At 45.7% G+C, this 18,735-nt stretch overlaps 1 protein-coding gene across 1 annotated transcript in view; it reads right to left on the bottom strand.

The window, feature by feature from the left end:
- LOC140722344 (cell adhesion molecule CEACAM6-like) overlaps positions 1-13,525 on the bottom strand; it is a 17,334-nt gene extending 3,809 nt beyond the window's left edge. The window contains exons 1-8 of the mRNA XM_073037109.1: positions 13,522-13,525; positions 11,230-11,511; positions 10,744-11,001; positions 9,758-9,881; positions 9,303-9,358; positions 8,763-8,827; positions 5,695-5,736; positions 5,322-5,365 (exon numbers count right to left, since the gene is read on the bottom strand). Of these exons, the coding sequence (XP_072893210.1) occupies positions 5,322-5,365; positions 5,695-5,736; positions 8,763-8,827; positions 9,303-9,358; positions 9,758-9,881; positions 10,744-11,001; positions 11,230-11,511; positions 13,522-13,525 (875 nt within the window). The remainder of the gene's footprint in view (positions 1-5,321; positions 5,366-5,694; positions 5,737-8,762; positions 8,828-9,302; positions 9,359-9,757; positions 9,882-10,743; positions 11,002-11,229; positions 11,512-13,521) is intronic.
- Positions 13,526-18,735: the final 5,210 nt, after the last annotated feature.

Below are 18,735 nucleotides of genomic sequence, written 5' to 3'. Positions count from 1 at the left end.
TCAAAGCCTCTCACCTCGATCCGCTTCTCAGCCACCAGATCTTGGTAAAGTGGCTCACTGCCCTCCTGGTGTTCAGTATCGCTGCAGGGTCTCGACACGACCCGTTGACAGTCCATCTCCCTCCGCGGGTATTGCGTCACCGCTGCCTTCCCTCGCAAAGGCAAACCTGTTGCTCCAGACGTTCAGGATTTTCACACTCTCTCTCCTGACCTTTCCATTAATAGATCTTGTTCGTGACCCGCTGTACTCTTAGTTACTCTTCCCTCAGCAACACGCCGCTGCAGATTCCAAAATCCAGATATGAAACTACCCTCGCCTGACTTCTCCATTTCTCCTCTTCCGCTTTCATGAAATAGCGAAGTCTCCCTCACGGCGCTCTGAAGTAACTTCGGTAAAAAATAAGGAATTGGAGAGGAGGACAACAAAAGGATCCACACACTCCATTGTCAGACCTTGTGAAACCTCCTGTTGCAGAGGCTCAGATACAAGAGTCGTGCTTATAAACCGATGTCAATTTCCTTTAGACTCTGCTTTCCCTGTGCACCTGTTCCCTCACAAAGTTCCGCCTTCCCCACAAGTAGAAAACAATATACGCCAACCTCCTCAGCTATTTACCTTCTTCCTCATTTTACTTCTGCGCCCTTTTGCAAAGAACCGAATTTTAACCCTTGACAATATTTTCCAAACATTCACAATTGAAAAGCTGGCTTTTGTTGAAGGCAAGCAGAGTTTATATAGATTGGGAATCTTTAGAACTTTAGCAGTGGGGAGATATTTTTTTCAGTGTGGTCTCTCTCAAACTGGAACATGGAAACTCTCAGAGTAAACAAGTTCTGGTTCACATCCAAGAGTCGTGCTTATAAATAAATGTTTTCTCTCCACACCTGCTCTCCCACAAGTACAAAACAATATTCGCCAACTTCCTCTGCCAATTGTTTTCTTCCTCAATTTACCTCCGTGAGCTCGTTTGCAAAGCACAGCATTTTAACCCTTCACCATCTTTTCTAAATATTGTTATTTGCAAAGCTGCCTTTTGTTGAAGGCAAGCGCAGATTACACAGATTGGGCATCTCAGAACTGTGGCTGTAGCGGAATTGTTTTTGTTTCAGTGAGGTGTCTCTCAAATTGGAGCAGAGAAACTCCACGTAAACGAGTTCTGGTTCACGTCTCCAATTCACTTCTGCAAGCTGGCAAAGATATGGCAGTTACGGTGTCAGTTATCACAAAGTGCAGTCGTGTCCGTCCGTTTCTGATGCCCACCAACTGTAAGTCTGAGGCTGCAGTCTGATCGGCCGAGATCTCCTGAAGCAGGGGAACATGCCCTATCTGCCGACTGGCCGACCTGAGTTCGCTTTGGAAATGTCAGTGCGTTAACCTCAGCAGTCCGCCCGATATCCTTTATGATTTAAAGTAAGTCATTGAAGAAATTGCAACTCGTTTAAACGTGTTTTGGGAACAATTAACTGATGAGTATTTGTCAGCTGCAGTTCGGATTTGCCAGTAATGACGTCACCACAGTGAACCACGTGGGAACTTGCGGGGACTTGGTTGGACAAGAGCACAGATGTACAGCTCCTGATTGCACTGCAGACAGGGTTCACGGCCCTCAGCATAGGGAGTCAGTCACAAAGAAGGAATAAGTTATTTACACCGTCTGTTACCGATCTATTTAGAACCATCGAACACTACAGCACAGTAGAGGCCTTCAGCTTTCCATGTTGTGCCGACCCAAATAATCCTCAAAAAAATGTACTAAACCCACACCACTCCGTAACCCTCCATTTGTCTTTCATCCATGTGCCTGTCCATGAGGCTCTTAAATACCCCTGATGTTTTAGCCTCCACCAGCAACCCTGGCAAGTCATTCCAGTCACTCACAGCCCTCTGTGTAAAAAACTTACCCCTGATGTCTCCCCTAAACTTCCCTCCCTTAATTTTGTACATATGCCCTCTGGCGTTTGCTGTTGGTGCCCTGGGAAACAGGTACTGGCTATCCACCCTATCTATGCCTCTCGTAATATTGTAGACCTCTATCAAGTCCCCTCTCGTCCTTCTACACTCCAAAGAGAAAAGTCCCAGATCTGCTAACCGTGCTTCATATGACTTGTTCTCCAATCCATCCTGGTAAATCTCCACTGCAGCCTCTCCATAGCTTCCACATCCTTCCTATAATGAGGTGACCAGAACTGAACACAGTACTCTAAGTGCGGTCTCACCAGAGATTTGTAGAGTTGCAACATGACCTCTCTACTCTTGAACTCAATCCACCTGTTTATGAAACCTAGCATCCCATAGGCCTTCTTATCTACCCTATCAGCCTGTGCAGCGACCTTGAGGGATGTATGGATTTGTACACAAAGCTCCCTTTGTTCATCCACACTCTTAAGTAACTAACCATTAATCCTGTACTCAGTCTTCTGGTTTGTCTATCCAAAATGCATCACCTCACACTTGTCCGGATTGAACTCCGTCTGCCATTTTACTGCCCAACTCTGCAGCCTGTCCACAGGTGAGTCTTGCTTTTTTATATTCCTAGACCACTTGAAATGGACGCTGTCGTTGCATTTGCCTTCCTCAAGCTGCAAGTGAACCTTGAGGGAATCCTGCAGCAGGACTCCCAAATCTATTTGCGCCTCAAGATTTGTTGATGTCACCCCCTCCGCCCGTCCGAACGCCGGCCGCAGTCCCAGCCATGGCCGGGAGGGGTCGCCGCTGCGCCGGGTCTTTCGCGGGACGGGACGGCGGGAGAAGAGGTCCCGTCCCGCGAAAGACCCGGCGGGATCGACTTCCTCCGGCCCCCTCCCACCAAACCCGTCCAGCACCCCCACATCCGAGAGGGTGGGGCCGAACTCCGGGAGAAAGAAAACATCGGGCACAGGGTGAGGGTGGAAGAAATAGAGAGGCAGAGAGAGTGAGAACAAGAACAAACAAGTTTATTGGAGAGTTAGTGTCGACACTGAAAGATAACAGGTAGGTCGGGAAGCACAGACCGATCTGTCCTCGCTCTCCGCCGCCTCATACTGACCTTCCGGAATCTGAAGTGGATCTGGTGAGTGTTTGTGTTAATAGAAGCATAGAACCACAGGACATTACAGCACAGTACAGTCCCTTCAGCCCTCTATGCTGTGCTGACCCATATAATCCTCAAAAAGGTATTAAACCTATACCACCCCATAACCCAACATTTATCTTTCATCCATGTGCCTGTCCAAGAGGCTCTTAAATACCCCTAATGTTTTAGCCTCCACCAGCATCCCTGGCAAGTCATTCCAGGCATTCACAACCCTCTGTGTAAAAAACTTACCCCTGATGCCTCCCCTAAACTTCCCTCCCTTAATTTTGGACAAATGCCCTCTGGTGTTTGCTGTTGGTGCCCTGGCAAACAGGTACTGACTATCCACCCTATCTGTGCCCTCTGGAGTGTTCTTTTCATTTCTGACGAAGAGAGAGTGGGTTTGAAATTCAGACGATATTTAGGACGGATAGTTTGAATGAACTTTGGACACTAAGGGGTAAAGTTGGAAAATGACATCAAAGCTTCTGGCCAATCAGCCGCGTGGTTTTTGAGTGATGGGTTAATCAGGGAGCAGGGGAAATGGTCATTTGAAGTTCCTATTTAATATGAGCTGACAATGGCCAGTTAACCCGCGACCAGCTGCGCTATGGTCCCCATCTGAGTTGAATAGGATGTAAAATGTTTTCGGATACAAATTATACAATCCAGGACAAAGCCAATTGGTCAGATAGCATCTACGGAAACGCAAAGGAATGGTGTTTCTAACTCGGAGCCATTTTACCTGAGCTCCCATGACACAGCCATGCACCAGCCGCTTATAATGCATGAGAATAACAGCGTCGACGAGACACGTGTTCAGCAACAAATGATGCACCATCTGCAATCCCACCAGACATCCGCGCGTTTATTCAATCACCGACCGAGTGTTGCATTTTGTCAATATCTCAGACACCTCAAATACGTCATCCTGGTATTAATGTTCTACTCACGGTCACAGTCTGGGTGAGAATTTGATAATTCACTGTAGAGGAACGAAAGAAGCTACAGAAAGTGGTAAAATCATGATGGAGACGCGAAATCTTCGGGGTAACCGCAGGTCTGTGTCTTTGCTGTCGCTTTGCTCACGCTGGAGTGCTCGGCGGCGGCGCCGATGTTTTTGTTTTTGCCGGTGGGGGGGAGAAGGGATTGTTGCTCGCTGGCGCCTACGCGCGGGAGGGGGGCATCTGGGGGGGACTTTGGGGTTCTAACATTCAACTCTCCTTCATTCTTTGGGGCACTCCTCTGTTTTCCTGGATGGTTGCGAAGAAAAAGCATCTCAGGATGTATATTGCACACAATTTTCTGGCATTAGATTGTACCCTTGAAAGATTGAACCTTTGAGAATGATCCCAAAACAAATAGGGCTGGATGTCACGGATAAAAATCTGGTTGCTGGATAAGACGATACTCACATCATATCTCTCAGTATTCAGTGAGCTAATTCTTATAACTTGCTAATACGAAGCCGCGGACGGGTCGGATGAAATCATTGGAATTATTGTCACGTGACCGTTTCAGCCGCTGCTCCAGGCTCCCGGACAAGAGAAAATCGAGGCGAGTCTGAAGGTTGAGGGTCACACATTGCTGTGTTTCAGATCCTCACGAAGCATGACTTTAGAAACGGAACCGCCTATAATGTGGGCAATAAGATTATTGAGATCATATCGCACAGCAACGTTGACAGGGCAAAGGTTGGTGGAAGGATGAGGGTGTCTAACATGGGATGTTGGAGTCTGGGTAGAGGTGACTGTCGAGAGAGGTATGACGGAGACATGGATAACGGTTGTAGATAAAAAGTGAGAGACGTTTTGAACGGTGGCTCCTTCAACGATGATAGTCCTTCTCATGTGTGAGTTCCCGGCCAACCGTCCTCTTCTATTCACCAGTGACGTCATCTGAGGAAATAAATAAACAATTCATGCTGGCTGTCATAGCAACCGGAAGGAAATAAAGTTGGTGAGTCAAAATACGGGCGATAGTTCCTTATTCGGTGTCAGAGATCGTGTCAATGAGAATTTGCAGACAATATATCTGTTTCGCAACCCACAGGCCCAGGACAATTATTCCTCTGAATAACAATGACTTGCTGCCCGTCGCCGCCTGACCCCAGTCCCACAGTGTTACATGTCTCTCATCTGTTAATCACTGGGTAACTTGAAATCACGCACAGCCGGGGCTCTGCTCAACTCATCGGCTTGGCAATAATGGGCATGTTCCCTTTGCAAGTCACATTTTGCATCGACAGTTTCATGTTCAGCTCACTAACCTCTTCAGATCACCGTAAACAGATCGATCGCCCAGAACCAGTCCCTGTTAAACGGAAGTAAATCACTGTGATTAGCAAAAGTTACTAACAAACGCAGTCTGTGAGAGAGGAGAATTGGAAGGACACCGAAAAGGACTTGGACACATGTAACAAATCGGCTCGGAAAGACCGTGGGACAGAGGGACCAGGCTGTGCTCCACAGTCCAGACTAACACATGATACTTCATGAGTTCATCCGCCATTTCTGCCGCCCCCATTGCCGCCTCTTCGACGTCATTCTCGCTGTCGAATGTCTCACTTCAGGGTCTGTTTCTTATTCTGTAAAGTGGAAACAATTACTTCAAAATGGGATTGACACAAATAATTCCCTCACCGTGTAAGTGGAGTTTCCATCTTGTGTATTGTTACTTGAGCCCTGTAAAGAGAAAAGGCGATTTATTTTTATCGTGACGTTTAACCAAGCGAGCACCAATTGTATTCTGACTCTGCACATTTAAACCCCGAGGGTATCGGTTTTCACATTCACTGCTGCTGGGAGCTCGCTGTTCGACGGACTGCGTGTTCCTGATTCACGCAGAATATTGACTGGAAGATTGCAAATGTCACTCCGCTATTTAAGAAGGGGGCAAGGAAGCAAAAAGGAAATTATAGACCTGTTAGCTTGACATCTGTGGTTGGGAAGTTGTTCGAGTCGATTGTCAAGGATGAGGTTACGGAGTACCTGGAGGCACATGACAAGATAGGCAGAACTCAGCATGGTTTCCTCAAAGGAAAATCCTGCCTGAGCAGATTTTTGAGGAAATTACAGGTAGGCTAGACAAGGGAGATGCAGTGGATGTTGTGTATTTTGATTATCAGAAGGCCTTTGACAAGGTGCCGCACATGAGGCTGCTGAACAAGATAAGAGCCCATGGAATTACGGGGAAGTTACATACGTGGATAGAACGTTGTTGATTGGCAGGAAGCAGAGAGTGGGAATAAAGGGATCCCATTCTGGTTGGCTGCCGGTTACCAGTGGTGTTCCACAAGGGTCCGTGTTGGGGCCGCTTCTTTTTTCGTTGTATATCAACGATTTGGATTATGGCTTTGTGGCTAAGTTTGCTGATGATACAAAGATAGATGGAGGGGCCGGTAGTGCTAAGGAAACAGAGAATCTGCAGAGAGACTTGGATAGATTGGGGGAATGGATAGAGAAATGGCAAATGAAATACAATGTTGGAAAGTGTACGGTCATGCACTTTGGTAGAAGAAATAAACGGGCAGGCTATTACTTAAATGGGGAGAGAATTCAAAGTTCTGAGACGCAACGGGACTTGGGAGTCCTCGTGCAGGTTACCCTTAAGGTTAACCTCAAAGTTTAGTCGGTAGTGAAGAAGGTGAATGCAATGTTGGCATTCATTTCTATAGGAATAGAGTATAGGAGCAGGAATGTGATGTTGAGGCTCCATAAGGCACTGGTAAGACCTCACTTGGCGTACTGTGTGCAGGTTTGGGCTCCTTATTTAAGAAAGGATATGCCGACATTGGAGAGGATTCGGAGAAGATTCACTAGAATGATTCCGGGAATGAGAGAGTTAACATATGAGGACCATTTGACCGCTTTTGGACTGTACTCCTTGGAGTTTAGAAGAATGAGGGGGGACCTCATAGAAACATTTCGAAAGTTGAAAGGCATGGAGAGAGTGGATGTGGCAAAGTTGTTTCCCATGGTGGGGGAGTCTAGGACGAGAGGACATGACTGGAGGATTGCAGGGCGCCCATTCAGAACAGAGATGCGATTTTTTTTTCAGCGAGAGGGCGGTAAATCTGTGGAGTTTGTTGCCAGGGGCGGCAGTGGAGGGCGGGTCATTTGGTGTATTTAAGGCAGAAATTGATAGGTATCTGAACAGCGAGGGCTTGAAAGGTTATGGTGAGAAGGCGGGGGAGTGGGACTAAAGGGGAGATTGGATCAGCTCATGATGAAATAGCGGAGCAGACTCGATGGGCCGAATGGCTGACTTCTGCTCCTTTGTCTTTTGGTTTTATGGTCTGATATATATTTTTTCCCTGACAGCATTCATATGCATTCAGCAATTCGGGCAGCATGATACATGTTACCTGATGAGGAACTCTCTTTCAGAACCGTTCGCCTTGAGAGATAAATCTGAATGAGAACGTGTACGTGGCGGATTGGGGATGTTGTGGTGGAGGGAGTACATTCAGATTGGAGGGTTGTGACGAGTGGTGTCCCACAAAGATCGGTTCTGGTACCTTGGCTTTTCGTGTGTTTTATTAACGACCTGGATGTGGGGGTAGAAGGGTGGGTTGGCAAGTTTGCAGATGACACAAAGGATGGTGGTTTTGTGAATAGTGTAGAGGATTTTCGAAGATTAAAGAGAGACGTTGATAGGATGCAGAAGTGGGCTGAGAAGTGGCAGATGGTGTTCAACCTGGAGGTGGTACACTTTGGAAGGACAAACTCCAAAACAGAGTACAACGTAAATGGCAGGATATTTGGTAGTGTGGAGGAGCAGAGGGATCAGGGGATACATGTCCGCAGATCCCTGAAAGTTGCCTCACATGTAGATGGGGTAGTTAAGAAAGCTTATGGGGTGTCAGCTTTCATAAGTCGAGGGATAGAGTTTAAGAGGCCCGGTGTAATGATGCAGCTCTATAAAACTCTAGTTAGGCCACACTTGCAGTACTGTGTCCAGTTCTGGTCACCTCACTATAGGAAAGATTTGGATGCATTGAAAAGGGTACAGAGGAGATTTATCTACCTGTTTTAGAGAGTATGCATTATGATCAGAGATTAAGGGAGCTAGGAATATATTCATTGGAGAGAAGGAATATGAGAGGAGACATGATAGAGATGTACAAGATATTCAGAGGAATAGACAGAGTGGACAGACAGCGCCTCTTCCCCAGGGCACCACTGCTCAGTACAAGAGGACATGGCTTTAAGATAAGGGGAGGGAAGTTCAAGGGGGATATTAGAGGAAGGTCTTTCACTCAGAGAGTGGTTGGTGCGTGGAATGCACTGCCTGAGTCAATGGTGGAGGCAGATACACTAGTGAAGTTTAAGAGACTACTAGAGAGGTATATGGAGGAATTTAAGGTGCGGTTTTATATGGGAGGCAGTAATCGGTTTGCTGAGGCGAGTGTGCCTTAGGAGAAAGGAGAGAAGGAGTGTCACCAGGGGGAGTTGATGGGCAGGTGAAGACAAGAGATAAGAGGCCAGAGTGGAAATAGAAGAAGAGGGAAGTGAACAAAAATACCTGTGGGATAAGCTCATCAGGTCTGGATCTATTTTGCGGAATATGACGTCTTGTTTCTCAATTAACTGAAAAGGAGATCCGGGATCGATCATCCAGGACCTTATAAATTGCCGAAAGACCCGATGGACGCCTCCGATCTTATATCCTCTTTGCGAAACAATGACTGAGATCATCTCCATCCTACCTGTTCATTCCTTGGGAAGTTTTCGTAGTTTTGCGATGCGTTCACGGTCTCTGTGTCCAAGGTACCTGTGGGAACAAAACGGATACGTCACAACGGCGCAGAGCATCGGGAGCCCTTGTTGAACACAGCAGACGTCAACCCGGCCCAGAACAAAACGGATACGTCACAACGGCGCAGAGCATCGGGAGCCCTTGTTGAACACAGCAGACGTCAACCCGGCCCAGAACAAAACGCCATTAACAGCATGAGCTTCCTTCCCACTCATCGCCGGACCCAGGAAGTGAGGGCCGATATTGATCAATATGAAGCTAAATTAAGTTGGATAAACTGCCATTCCAGCTCTCCGCTGATATTGTAATGTTGAGCAGAAAATTTCGACTTAAATAAGTGGAAAACTCAACGGCAGAATTCGCATAATTCGTGACCATTCGCTCGGATGAAAACCTCCAGCTTCCGTGCACTATGTGCTCCTAAAGTTAAATCAAATGTTTAAATTTCCACGGGAACAGCAATGGAACAGTTGAAACGGAATTCACTCACTTGGTCTTCCAGAATTGATGCTCGTATCGAGTTTGGATTGCGGTGGATCTTTGACCCTGAACAGACAGAAACAAAGATCAATACATGAATCGGGCAAGATGTCAATTTCCTGCGCTGGTACACCGAATGAGAACGGCTCCTGTAATTCCATGTGATTCTCTCTAGTATTCCCTTTCACGGCACTGGTTATCAGATGCCCGATTCCAGTCACCGTCATGGGTAAAGTGGAGAAAATTGCCCGGGCCTTTTTGACATACTCAGCTTTCCACACAGATATTGCTGAACGCAAACCTCTTTCAGAGAGGCGTTCAAATGTCAGACAAACAACTCCGCCGTGAACGTGGAATGCTGGTTCGGTCCACAGATGCCCCTGAATCCGAGCAGAAGCCGTTTCCGCCGAAATTCTCAAACACTAATTAAAGGTAGAAATGAGATTCGGAGAGAAATGCGTTTACCCTCCCGTTTTCCTCGCGATCAACCATCCGCTGACTCCGCCGATCAGGCCCACGCCAAGTAAACCAAGTACAATGCCCACGATCGCGCCAGAGGTGAGGGTACAACTTTCATCTGGTTTTGGTGCTAACACAGAAAACAAACATCAGTTTTACATTGCGAAAACGCATCTTATTTTTTTTTTAGAAATGATGACTGATCCACGCTCTGAATCGTTCCGGACGCTGTCTCGACATTGAACATTGGTTTGGTCCAATGTTCTGACATCATGTCGATGCCATTCGTCTGTAATCCGTAAAGACAACATAGTGTTCAACTCACCACGCAAGGAGATTTGGGAATCACCTACTTCCGGAGAGGGGTGAACAGGAAAGGTAAAGTGAATGAACGCGAATTCAGCTACTGGAAATGGTCATTCAATTTGTCACTAAGATTAAAAAAAAAACCAGTCCCGGCTCTTCTACTTTTTCTGACTGCATGACGCCCACGCAGAATGCCTGCCATCCGTTACCACCGTGTTCCTTCTTTAACCGATCAACCCACGCAGCAAAGCTTCTCTCGGCCCCGTGAATCCTGACTTTCCGAATGATCTCCTCGTTGGGAACCTTGTCCAACACCTCACTGAAATCCTGATACATCACTGCTCTACAGTTGATCACCCCCAATGTTGCCCTGTCGGTTTCGAGCTGTTCTTGTGATTCTACCCACGGTGTTCTCAAACCAGGAATATAACTTACCCGTTCTCACGGAAGTTGTGAATTTAAATTAGTGGGTGCCTTGTGAATGGCGACGTCATTTTTATTCACTACTTTTTGTTCAATGCTCGTGGTGTCGCTCAGGGTCTTCTTTTAAATCGATTATTACTTTAACCTGATCAGCCATTTACAAGTACGAGAGAATGTATGGAGTGTGGAGAGCGTGAGACGGAAATGGTTTGGATCTTTGATCATCGGGTTTACATGGACGAATGAGAGACACATTCACTCACCTTGTGCGGAAACATGGACAGTGAGGTTACTGCTCCGCTTGGTTACGTCGTTAGTAACCCGACATGTATAACTGCCAACGTCAACCGAGGTCACTGACACAAGGGTGAGTTCCTGCCCTGTCTGCAGGAGATTGTTCCCGTTGTACCATGCATACATACCCCAGGGGACTGACAGAGCAAAGCAAGTTAATGTCAGGTTTGACACAATATTGGACACAACTGGACGCTCCGGTACAATTCTGACCTTCTCTGGTCCATCTGTAAAACAAAAATAAATATATTGATGAGAGTAATGTCCTGGTGGATCCGGGATATTCTGACCTTCTCTGGTCCATCTGTAAAACAAAAATAAATATATTGATTAGAATAATATCCTGGTGGATCCGGGATACTCTGACCTTCTCTGTCCATCTCTACAAAGAGAACACACGTTGATAAATGTACTATCTGATACAAATGAACGCGGTTGACTAACTGTGGACTTACAGTAAACTTGCACGTTGGTCTCTCCAGCGCCACCGCTGATGGAGTTGCTGGCGATGCACTTGTACGTCCCTGCGTCGTTTCTGTTCACACTGATTATAGTCAGTTTCGCCTTGTCGAAAGATGTAAATATTCTGCCGTTTTCCCGCATGGGTTGGTCATCCTTGAACCATGTCCGTGTCTGAACAGTGCCCGACGCGTCACAACTCAGTGCGATGGTATCGAGGTTTTCCAGGGGAGTGGAATCATTGGTCACCACGGCAACCCCGGTCACTGCCACTGGATCTAAAATTAAATTTCGAATGGAGTTACACTTGTTTTCAGCGACATCATGTTCATAACAATTGGTTCGCCAACTCAAGATCCCTGCCTCTGTAAATGCAACCAAATTGCAAATTGTTTTACACTTGATTTTCTCTGCACGTTCAGGAAAATGTATGTGTCTCCAACTCAATATCGTCGCAATTCCTGTCTCTTATCCTCATGTGTTTCGATATCAGATCAGATCGCAGATGGAATGAAATTCCGGCAGAGTTTAAAGTTTTACTGTTGTTTTTAGGGGGACTAAGCAACTTGGCTAGAGTTTAATTGTCCTCTGGAACAATTGAGAATAAGCTGGTCTCCCCGTATACTCTGTCTTTACACATCTTATAAGACTTACAAAATTAGTCCTATAATATTTAAGGCAACATTGTATCACGGCGGAAAGGTTATAGCCGGGTGTTTGATACATATTGTATCGAAAGGACAGGCAGAAACACAAGCGGGTCGACGTTGCTCTGTTGGTGAAAAAGTGAAGTTAAAGTATTAGAAAGGGGTGAAAGTGGGTCGGAATGTATTAAACCGATGTGCAGAGAGCTGTGGAACAGCGAGGGTAAAAGGTCCCTGATGGGAATTGCACAGAGACCGCCAAACAGAGTAATGATGCGGCCTAAAACTACAACGTGTGATAGAAAATGCATGTCAAAAGGGCAATGTTACAATAAGTGAGGAGGGATTTCAATAGGAAGATTGATTGGGAAAATCAGGTTGGTGCTGGATTCCAGTTGGGCGATCTTGTAGAGTCCCTGCGAGCTGGCGTTTCAGGGCAGCTGGTGGTTGAGCCCAGTAGAGGATCATTTATTCCGGATTTGGTGTTGAGCAAAGATCCAGAATTGAATAGAGACCTTAAGGGAAAAGTAAACAAACAACTTCGAGATGTTGTTTATAATAGGAACGAATTCACCCTGAAATTTGTGAAGAAGAAGTCACATGTACCAGTATAACAATGGGGTAAATTGAATTACAGACCCATGGGAGGGGAGTTGGCCAGAATCATTTGGAGAGGATTCAATCATTAAGGATGAGGTCTCAGGGTACTTGGGGGCACATGATAAAATAGGCTGCAGTCAGCATGCTTCCCTCAGGGGGAAATCTTGCCTGACAAATCTGCTGCAATTCTTTGAAGAAATAACAGGCAAGATAGACAAATGATAACCGGTTGATTCTGTGTTCTGGAACTTTCAGAAGGCCATGACATGGTGCCATACATGAGGCTGTGTTATAATGGACGGGAGTTGGCCAGAATCATTTGGAGAGGATTCAATCATTAAGGATGAGGTCACAGGGTACTTGGAGGCACGTGATAAAATTGGCTGCAGTCAGCATCCCACAGCGGGAAATCTTGCCTGAACAATCTGTTGGAATTCTTTGAATAATGGATATGGTGAGGATGCTTCCTATAGTGGAGGAGTCTAGTGCCAGAGGACACAGATAGAGTGGATGTAGAGAGGATGTTTCCTGTAGTGGGGGAGTCTAGGACCAGAGGACACAGATAGAGTGGATGTGGAGAGGATGTTTCCTATAGTGGGGGAGTCTAGGACCAAAGGACAGAGACAGAGTGGATGTGGAGAAGATGTTTCCTGTAGTGGGAGAGTCTAGGACCAGTGGACACAGACAGAGTGAATGCGGAGAAGATGTTTCCTGTAGTGGGAGAGTCTAGGACCAGAGGACACAGATAGAGTGGCTGTGGAGAGGATGTTTCCTATAGTGGGGGAGTCTAGGACCAGAGGGCACAGATAGAGTAGATGTGGAGAGGATGTTTCCTATAGTGGGGGAGTGTAGGACCAGAGGACAGAGACAGAGTAGATGTGGAGAGGATGTTTCCTAGAGTGGGGGAGTCTAGGACCAGAGGACACAGATAGAGTGGATGTGGAGAGGATGTTTCCTATACTGGGGGAGTCTAGGACCAGAGGACACAAATAGAGTGGATGTGGAGAAGATGTTTCCTGTAGAGGGGGAGTCTAGGACCAGTACTCATTATCTAGAATCTCGGTCTGACCGATCCACTGGGCGAATGTTTTCCCTTTAAAGATCCAACTTCCACTGCTGACGTTGGACGACGGCCGGACTGAAAAAAGCGCATCAGCCCCAGCGGTGACATTTATCTGGCTGTGCTCAACGATAAAAGTAAATTGCTGGGACTCACCTGAGAAAGAGAAAATCATATGAGGGAAAAGCGACAGACGCGGATAGACTTGGGAACTGCACTTTCTCAATCTGTACAGATATCAGGGATCTGTTCTTAGCTCAGTCAGGTCGATAATTATAACCTGATCTTCATGCCTCCTACCACCCGCCACTCTGATGGTTCTCCCACCACTGAGGGTTCGAGAGAGTGACACTCACCCGCCGTTATGTGGAGACAAAGAACGAGAGCTGCGAAGGGCAGTCCCGACATCCCGGGAGAGCAGCGCCGATCTCTGTTACACTCGGAGACTGAGCCGCACTTCCTGGTTTGCGGGTCAGATATCTGGATTCTGACGTCACGAGCAGCGCTGATTGGGTCAGAGAGTCTGTACTTTGCTCAAATCTACATCAAATACTATGTGCTGTTCTACAACTATCTGCTGCTGTGTGGAATCCGATAATGGTCTCAAAGAGAGTTTCTCTCACCCACCGACATGAAGAGAAAGAGAGAGAGTAAAGTGAACGTCATCCACGCGATCCCGAGAGAGCGGCGCCTGTCTCTGTTACATTCGGAGAGTGAGCCTCATTTCCTGGTCTCCAAGAGAGATCCCGAGAGCCCGTTATCTGAAAAGCCGGAGCTGACTGGGGCGCAGAGCGAGAAGGCGGAGAATGAACGAACCTAAAACGCTGGAGAAGCAGAAGGCTATTCGGCCCTCGATACTCTGGTGTCGTCCTCCACCAGATCATGTAGAATTTTCCTCAAAACTACTTTCCTCCGGGATAGGTAGACTGTCTGAGTTGTCTCCGCAATAATCTTGCACACAAGGACAGCAAGACCAAGGATGTGACTGTGAACTCCGCGAAGGAGAAGTCGGGAGATCACACACCAGTCCTCATTGAAGGGTCGGCGGTGGTGAGGTTGAGCAGGTTTAAGCTCCTTCTGAGAGAATCTCTGCTTGGCCTCACATAGTTATACATTCACAAAGAAAGGCACGTCAGCGGCTGTATTCCATTAGGTGATAGAAACATAGAAACAGAGAAAGCCTACAGCACAATAAAGGCCCTTCGGCCCACAAAGCTTGAAGAGATTTGGTATGGGTATGTCACTAAAAACTGGGAAATGTTCGCACATGCAAGGCGGAGAGTATTCTGACTGTTTCCATCACCGTCTGGTGTGCAGGCTGTAATGCACAGGATCGACACAGATTGCAGAGGCTTGTGTACAACAATCACATTCATCACAGGGCAAGCCTCTTCATAATCGAGAAAATCTTCAAAAGGTGTTTCCTCAGGAATACCAGGTCCATAATTAAGGGCGATCACCGTCAGGTACATGCTCTTGTCTCATTACAACCATTAATCTCATTAAACGCCAGGTGAGTGAGACTGACTTTCGGGCACTTTTTGAGATGCTCGAAAGAGAGAGAGAGGGAGAGAGGGAGAGAGAGGTGGAGTTATTTGATGGACAAACGATGTTACGGTTTCTCTGCAGCTTGTTTACTTTTCACAGGGACAGTCACGGACACACAAACTCACACATTTTAGAGTCAAGATGGATTCGGTCAATGGAAGACACGAGTGAGTCGGTCGCTGGTTTAAACTATCAGTAGCCCGAAAGGGTGTGAATTAAGATCGATCCTGAGTATTGACAAATGACTCTCACAAGTTCTGCTACTCGATGTTTTGCAGAGAAGACAAGAGAGGAGAGGAAGGCTTGAAACTGAAGAAATCCAGTGACAAAGAGGTCACTGTTCGGACTCTCCTTCCCCGTAAGGGGTGAGTTCGTTTCCATTCGGATACGAAAGTGTGATGGTCACATGGTTAATCCACAGGAGTGGGTTCTGTGGTGAGGGGAAACCTTTGTGAATACCACGTATGTGTTTACCCTTTTGTCTGGGTGTGGTATTTCACTGAAGAAAGGCACCCCTGTGGTAAATCACTGTTGGAGTTACTTCCTGTGTCGTGGAGCTGGATAAGTGACTATCACGCGGTGTGTGATTGGGGTAACCTTGTGGAATCTGCCGGTGTGCTTACCCTTGCCTGGGTGGTAGTTTTCCCTGGAAGATGGCCCCTTTGTGATGAGCTACTGTTGGCGGTAATCCATGCGTGGATTCTGTTTGAGTATGCTGTGGCCGCCACTCTGGGATTTCCCGCAGCTGAATCCGGGTGTGGTACCACATGTGTTGAAAGGATGTTCGTTGAAGATCACTCTCGGTGATATTTCGTGTGTGGAGTGGAACAACTTCGGAGATAAAACCTACTGCAATTGCTATTTCGTATTGCTGTCGTGGAATCTGTGGAATATCGATGTAATTGCCGTCTCACAACATTCGCCTTTGGATTACAAACATCTCGCATTAATTAACCTGTGCATTTAAACTGAGCTGTCTAACACAACATAGCAAAACTGTATCACTTACCACCTGAGTTTGATGAAGTTTTGTGGATTTATATATTTACACCGATAACACCGTTAACTCTTGATTTAGCTGTTTAGGTTACTAGATGACGTAGTTACTAATAAAATAGTGGTTTGTTAACAGCAAAACCAGACTCCAGGTGTGTTCCATTGCTGCTGATGCTTTCACAGCGTTGCGTGTACGTCACACGCAGAAAATGCCGGAGGAACTCAACAGGCTAGGCAGCAGCAGAAGATAGAAGTGGAATATAGCAAACATTCGACATTTCGGGGCCCAGTCCCTTCATCAGGACTGGAAAGGAGGTTCGAAGGAGTCAGACTAAGAGAGTACCGGAAGTGGAGGAAGAAGAACAAGGTGGCATGTGGTAGGCAGAAAAAGGGTAAGGGGCTGGGCTGAGGTAAGGAGCTGTTCACTTGGTTTGCGGAAGAGATAGAGGGCAGGAGAGGGAGGCTGTCTAACTGGAGAGGAAATAAGACTACGGAAGAAAGAGGAAGGGAGAAGAGGAACAGAGCGAGGTTACGGGCAGGTAAGGAGGTAGAAAGGGAAAAGGGAATGGGGAATGTTAAAGGAGAGGGGATCAGAGAAGTGTCAGAAATTCAACAGCAAAGTTGAGGACAGTTGGAATTTTGAGGCGAAGTTGGTGAATTTGTTGAATCAGCATGGGCGCAGGAAAAGCAACTACGCAGACGACATTTTGAGACCGGAAAAATTCACGAGCACACCAAGCAAACGAAACCCCCTGCACTAAGGGCCAGTCAATATCAGGAAAATTAAAATCTCCCATCAGAAGAACCCTATCATTATTTCACTGTTCCAGAATCTACCTCTGTATTTTTTCCTCGATAACCTTGTTAGGATTGGTGGGTCTAGAAGAGAGCTTTTGTCTCTTTCCTGTTTCTGCTTTCCGCCTGCACTCCCTCAGTAGAGAATAATTTCATGACTTCCTCCTTTTCTGAAAACCAGACAATATCCCTGATTAACAATGCCACGCTCCCCCTCTTTTACCCCCATTCCTCTCTGTTGTGAAATATATAAAGCCCGGTACACTCAACCTTCCTGCCAGAGAGATATCTTAATCCCTGTAATGTCCAGAAAGTCACAGTCTCAAGTATTGATCCGTGCTCTAAGAACAGTTGCCTTGTTTAAGATACTCCTTGCATTAAAGTAGACTCATCTCAAATCACCAGGCTGAGTGTTTCCGTGATCTATCACCTGCCTATCCTTCCTCACAAACTCCCTGCAAGCTGCCCCTACTTGTGCACCAAACGCCCCATCCTCCGTCTCGTCATTTTTTACAATAATAGTTATCTAAGCTTCCATATTTGCACGAATCTGATTTGCTGGATGCTATTTTGAATATGAATCCTTTAGTAAGAGATTCTATTGGTAGAATTTATAATTTATTTTGACTACAAAAAATAACCTCTCACTAAAGATTAAACAAGATTGAGAGAGAGAACTTAATATGAATTTTGTTAACGAAGATTGGTTGTGAGTTCTGAAAATGGTCAATTCTTCTTTGATATGTGCCAATCACTGTTTAATTTAATTTAAAGTTGTTCACTGTTATTATTTAACAAAGGAGAGACTATCTAAAATATTTCCGAACATAGACAATTACTGCGATAGGTGTAAAACTGAATGAGCCACTTTGTCTCAATGTTCTGGTGATGTCCTTCATTAAAATCCTTTTGGAAATCTTAACTTTCTACAACTTCTAAAGCTCTGAAAATTAATTTACAACCTAATACATTAACTGCTCTATCTGGAATAGTTCCGCATCATATTCAGGGTATTTCATCTTCAGACCAACATGTAATTGCATTTGTTACATTGTGGGCAAGAAGGGCTATTTTATTAAAATGGAAAGACACCTCTGCCCCTACATTAATTCAAGGGTTTTCTCAAGTAATTTTTTGTCTCAGTTTGGAAAAAGCACAAGTAGAACTTTTGATCCTCGATTTGATTTTGAGAGAGGATGGGGCTCCTTTGCCAAATATTATCATTTAATTTGAATTATTTTATATGGTTTCCTTCCAATTTTATTTAAAATAAACATGAATTGGCGGTTGATGATTCATTTTTTATGTATATGGACGATGGTAAGTATTGCTCCGGGAGCTGATTCCTAATGTTTTTATTCTTTTTTCTGTCTCTTTCTCTTGTAGTTAGTGGGGTTTCTGTTTTTTTTTAGTAAGTTGGGGTTCTCTTTTTTCCTTCTTTTCTTTATATAAGTATTTTCATTATCATATATTATCCTTTTTTGATAAGTTTATTTCTTCATATTTAATAATTATATATATTGTTGAAGCTCTGTATCATTTTATAGCTGTCGAAGATTATGTATCAGACAAAAGATTTTTAAAATGAAAATGAATATATTTCATTACAGTAATTAATTTCCTGGTTTATTGATTTGTTTCAGACTGTTTCTTTGCTACAAATCACAATACAAAACAGGTGAGCTCTACCTGCAGTCTGTTTCTGAGCCACCTGGAACCTCCTGTACACACCAAACACCGCGCCCTGTTACTGAGCTTAAGTACCCTCCCTCCTCTGACTCCATCTTGCATTACACACAGCCACCCACAGTGTCTTCCTGTTCAAAGTGCGCATCTACTCTCCTTTTCACCCTCCAGGG

The sequence above is a fragment of the Hemitrygon akajei genome, unplaced genomic scaffold (genome assembly GCF_048418815.1).
Source record: "Hemitrygon akajei unplaced genomic scaffold, sHemAka1.3 Scf000075, whole genome shotgun sequence".
Lineage (NCBI taxonomy): Eukaryota > Metazoa > Chordata > Chondrichthyes > Myliobatiformes > Dasyatidae > Hemitrygon > Hemitrygon akajei.
Note: the sequence above shows the minus strand (reverse complement) of the source record. Positions and strands in the feature narration are given on the sequence as shown.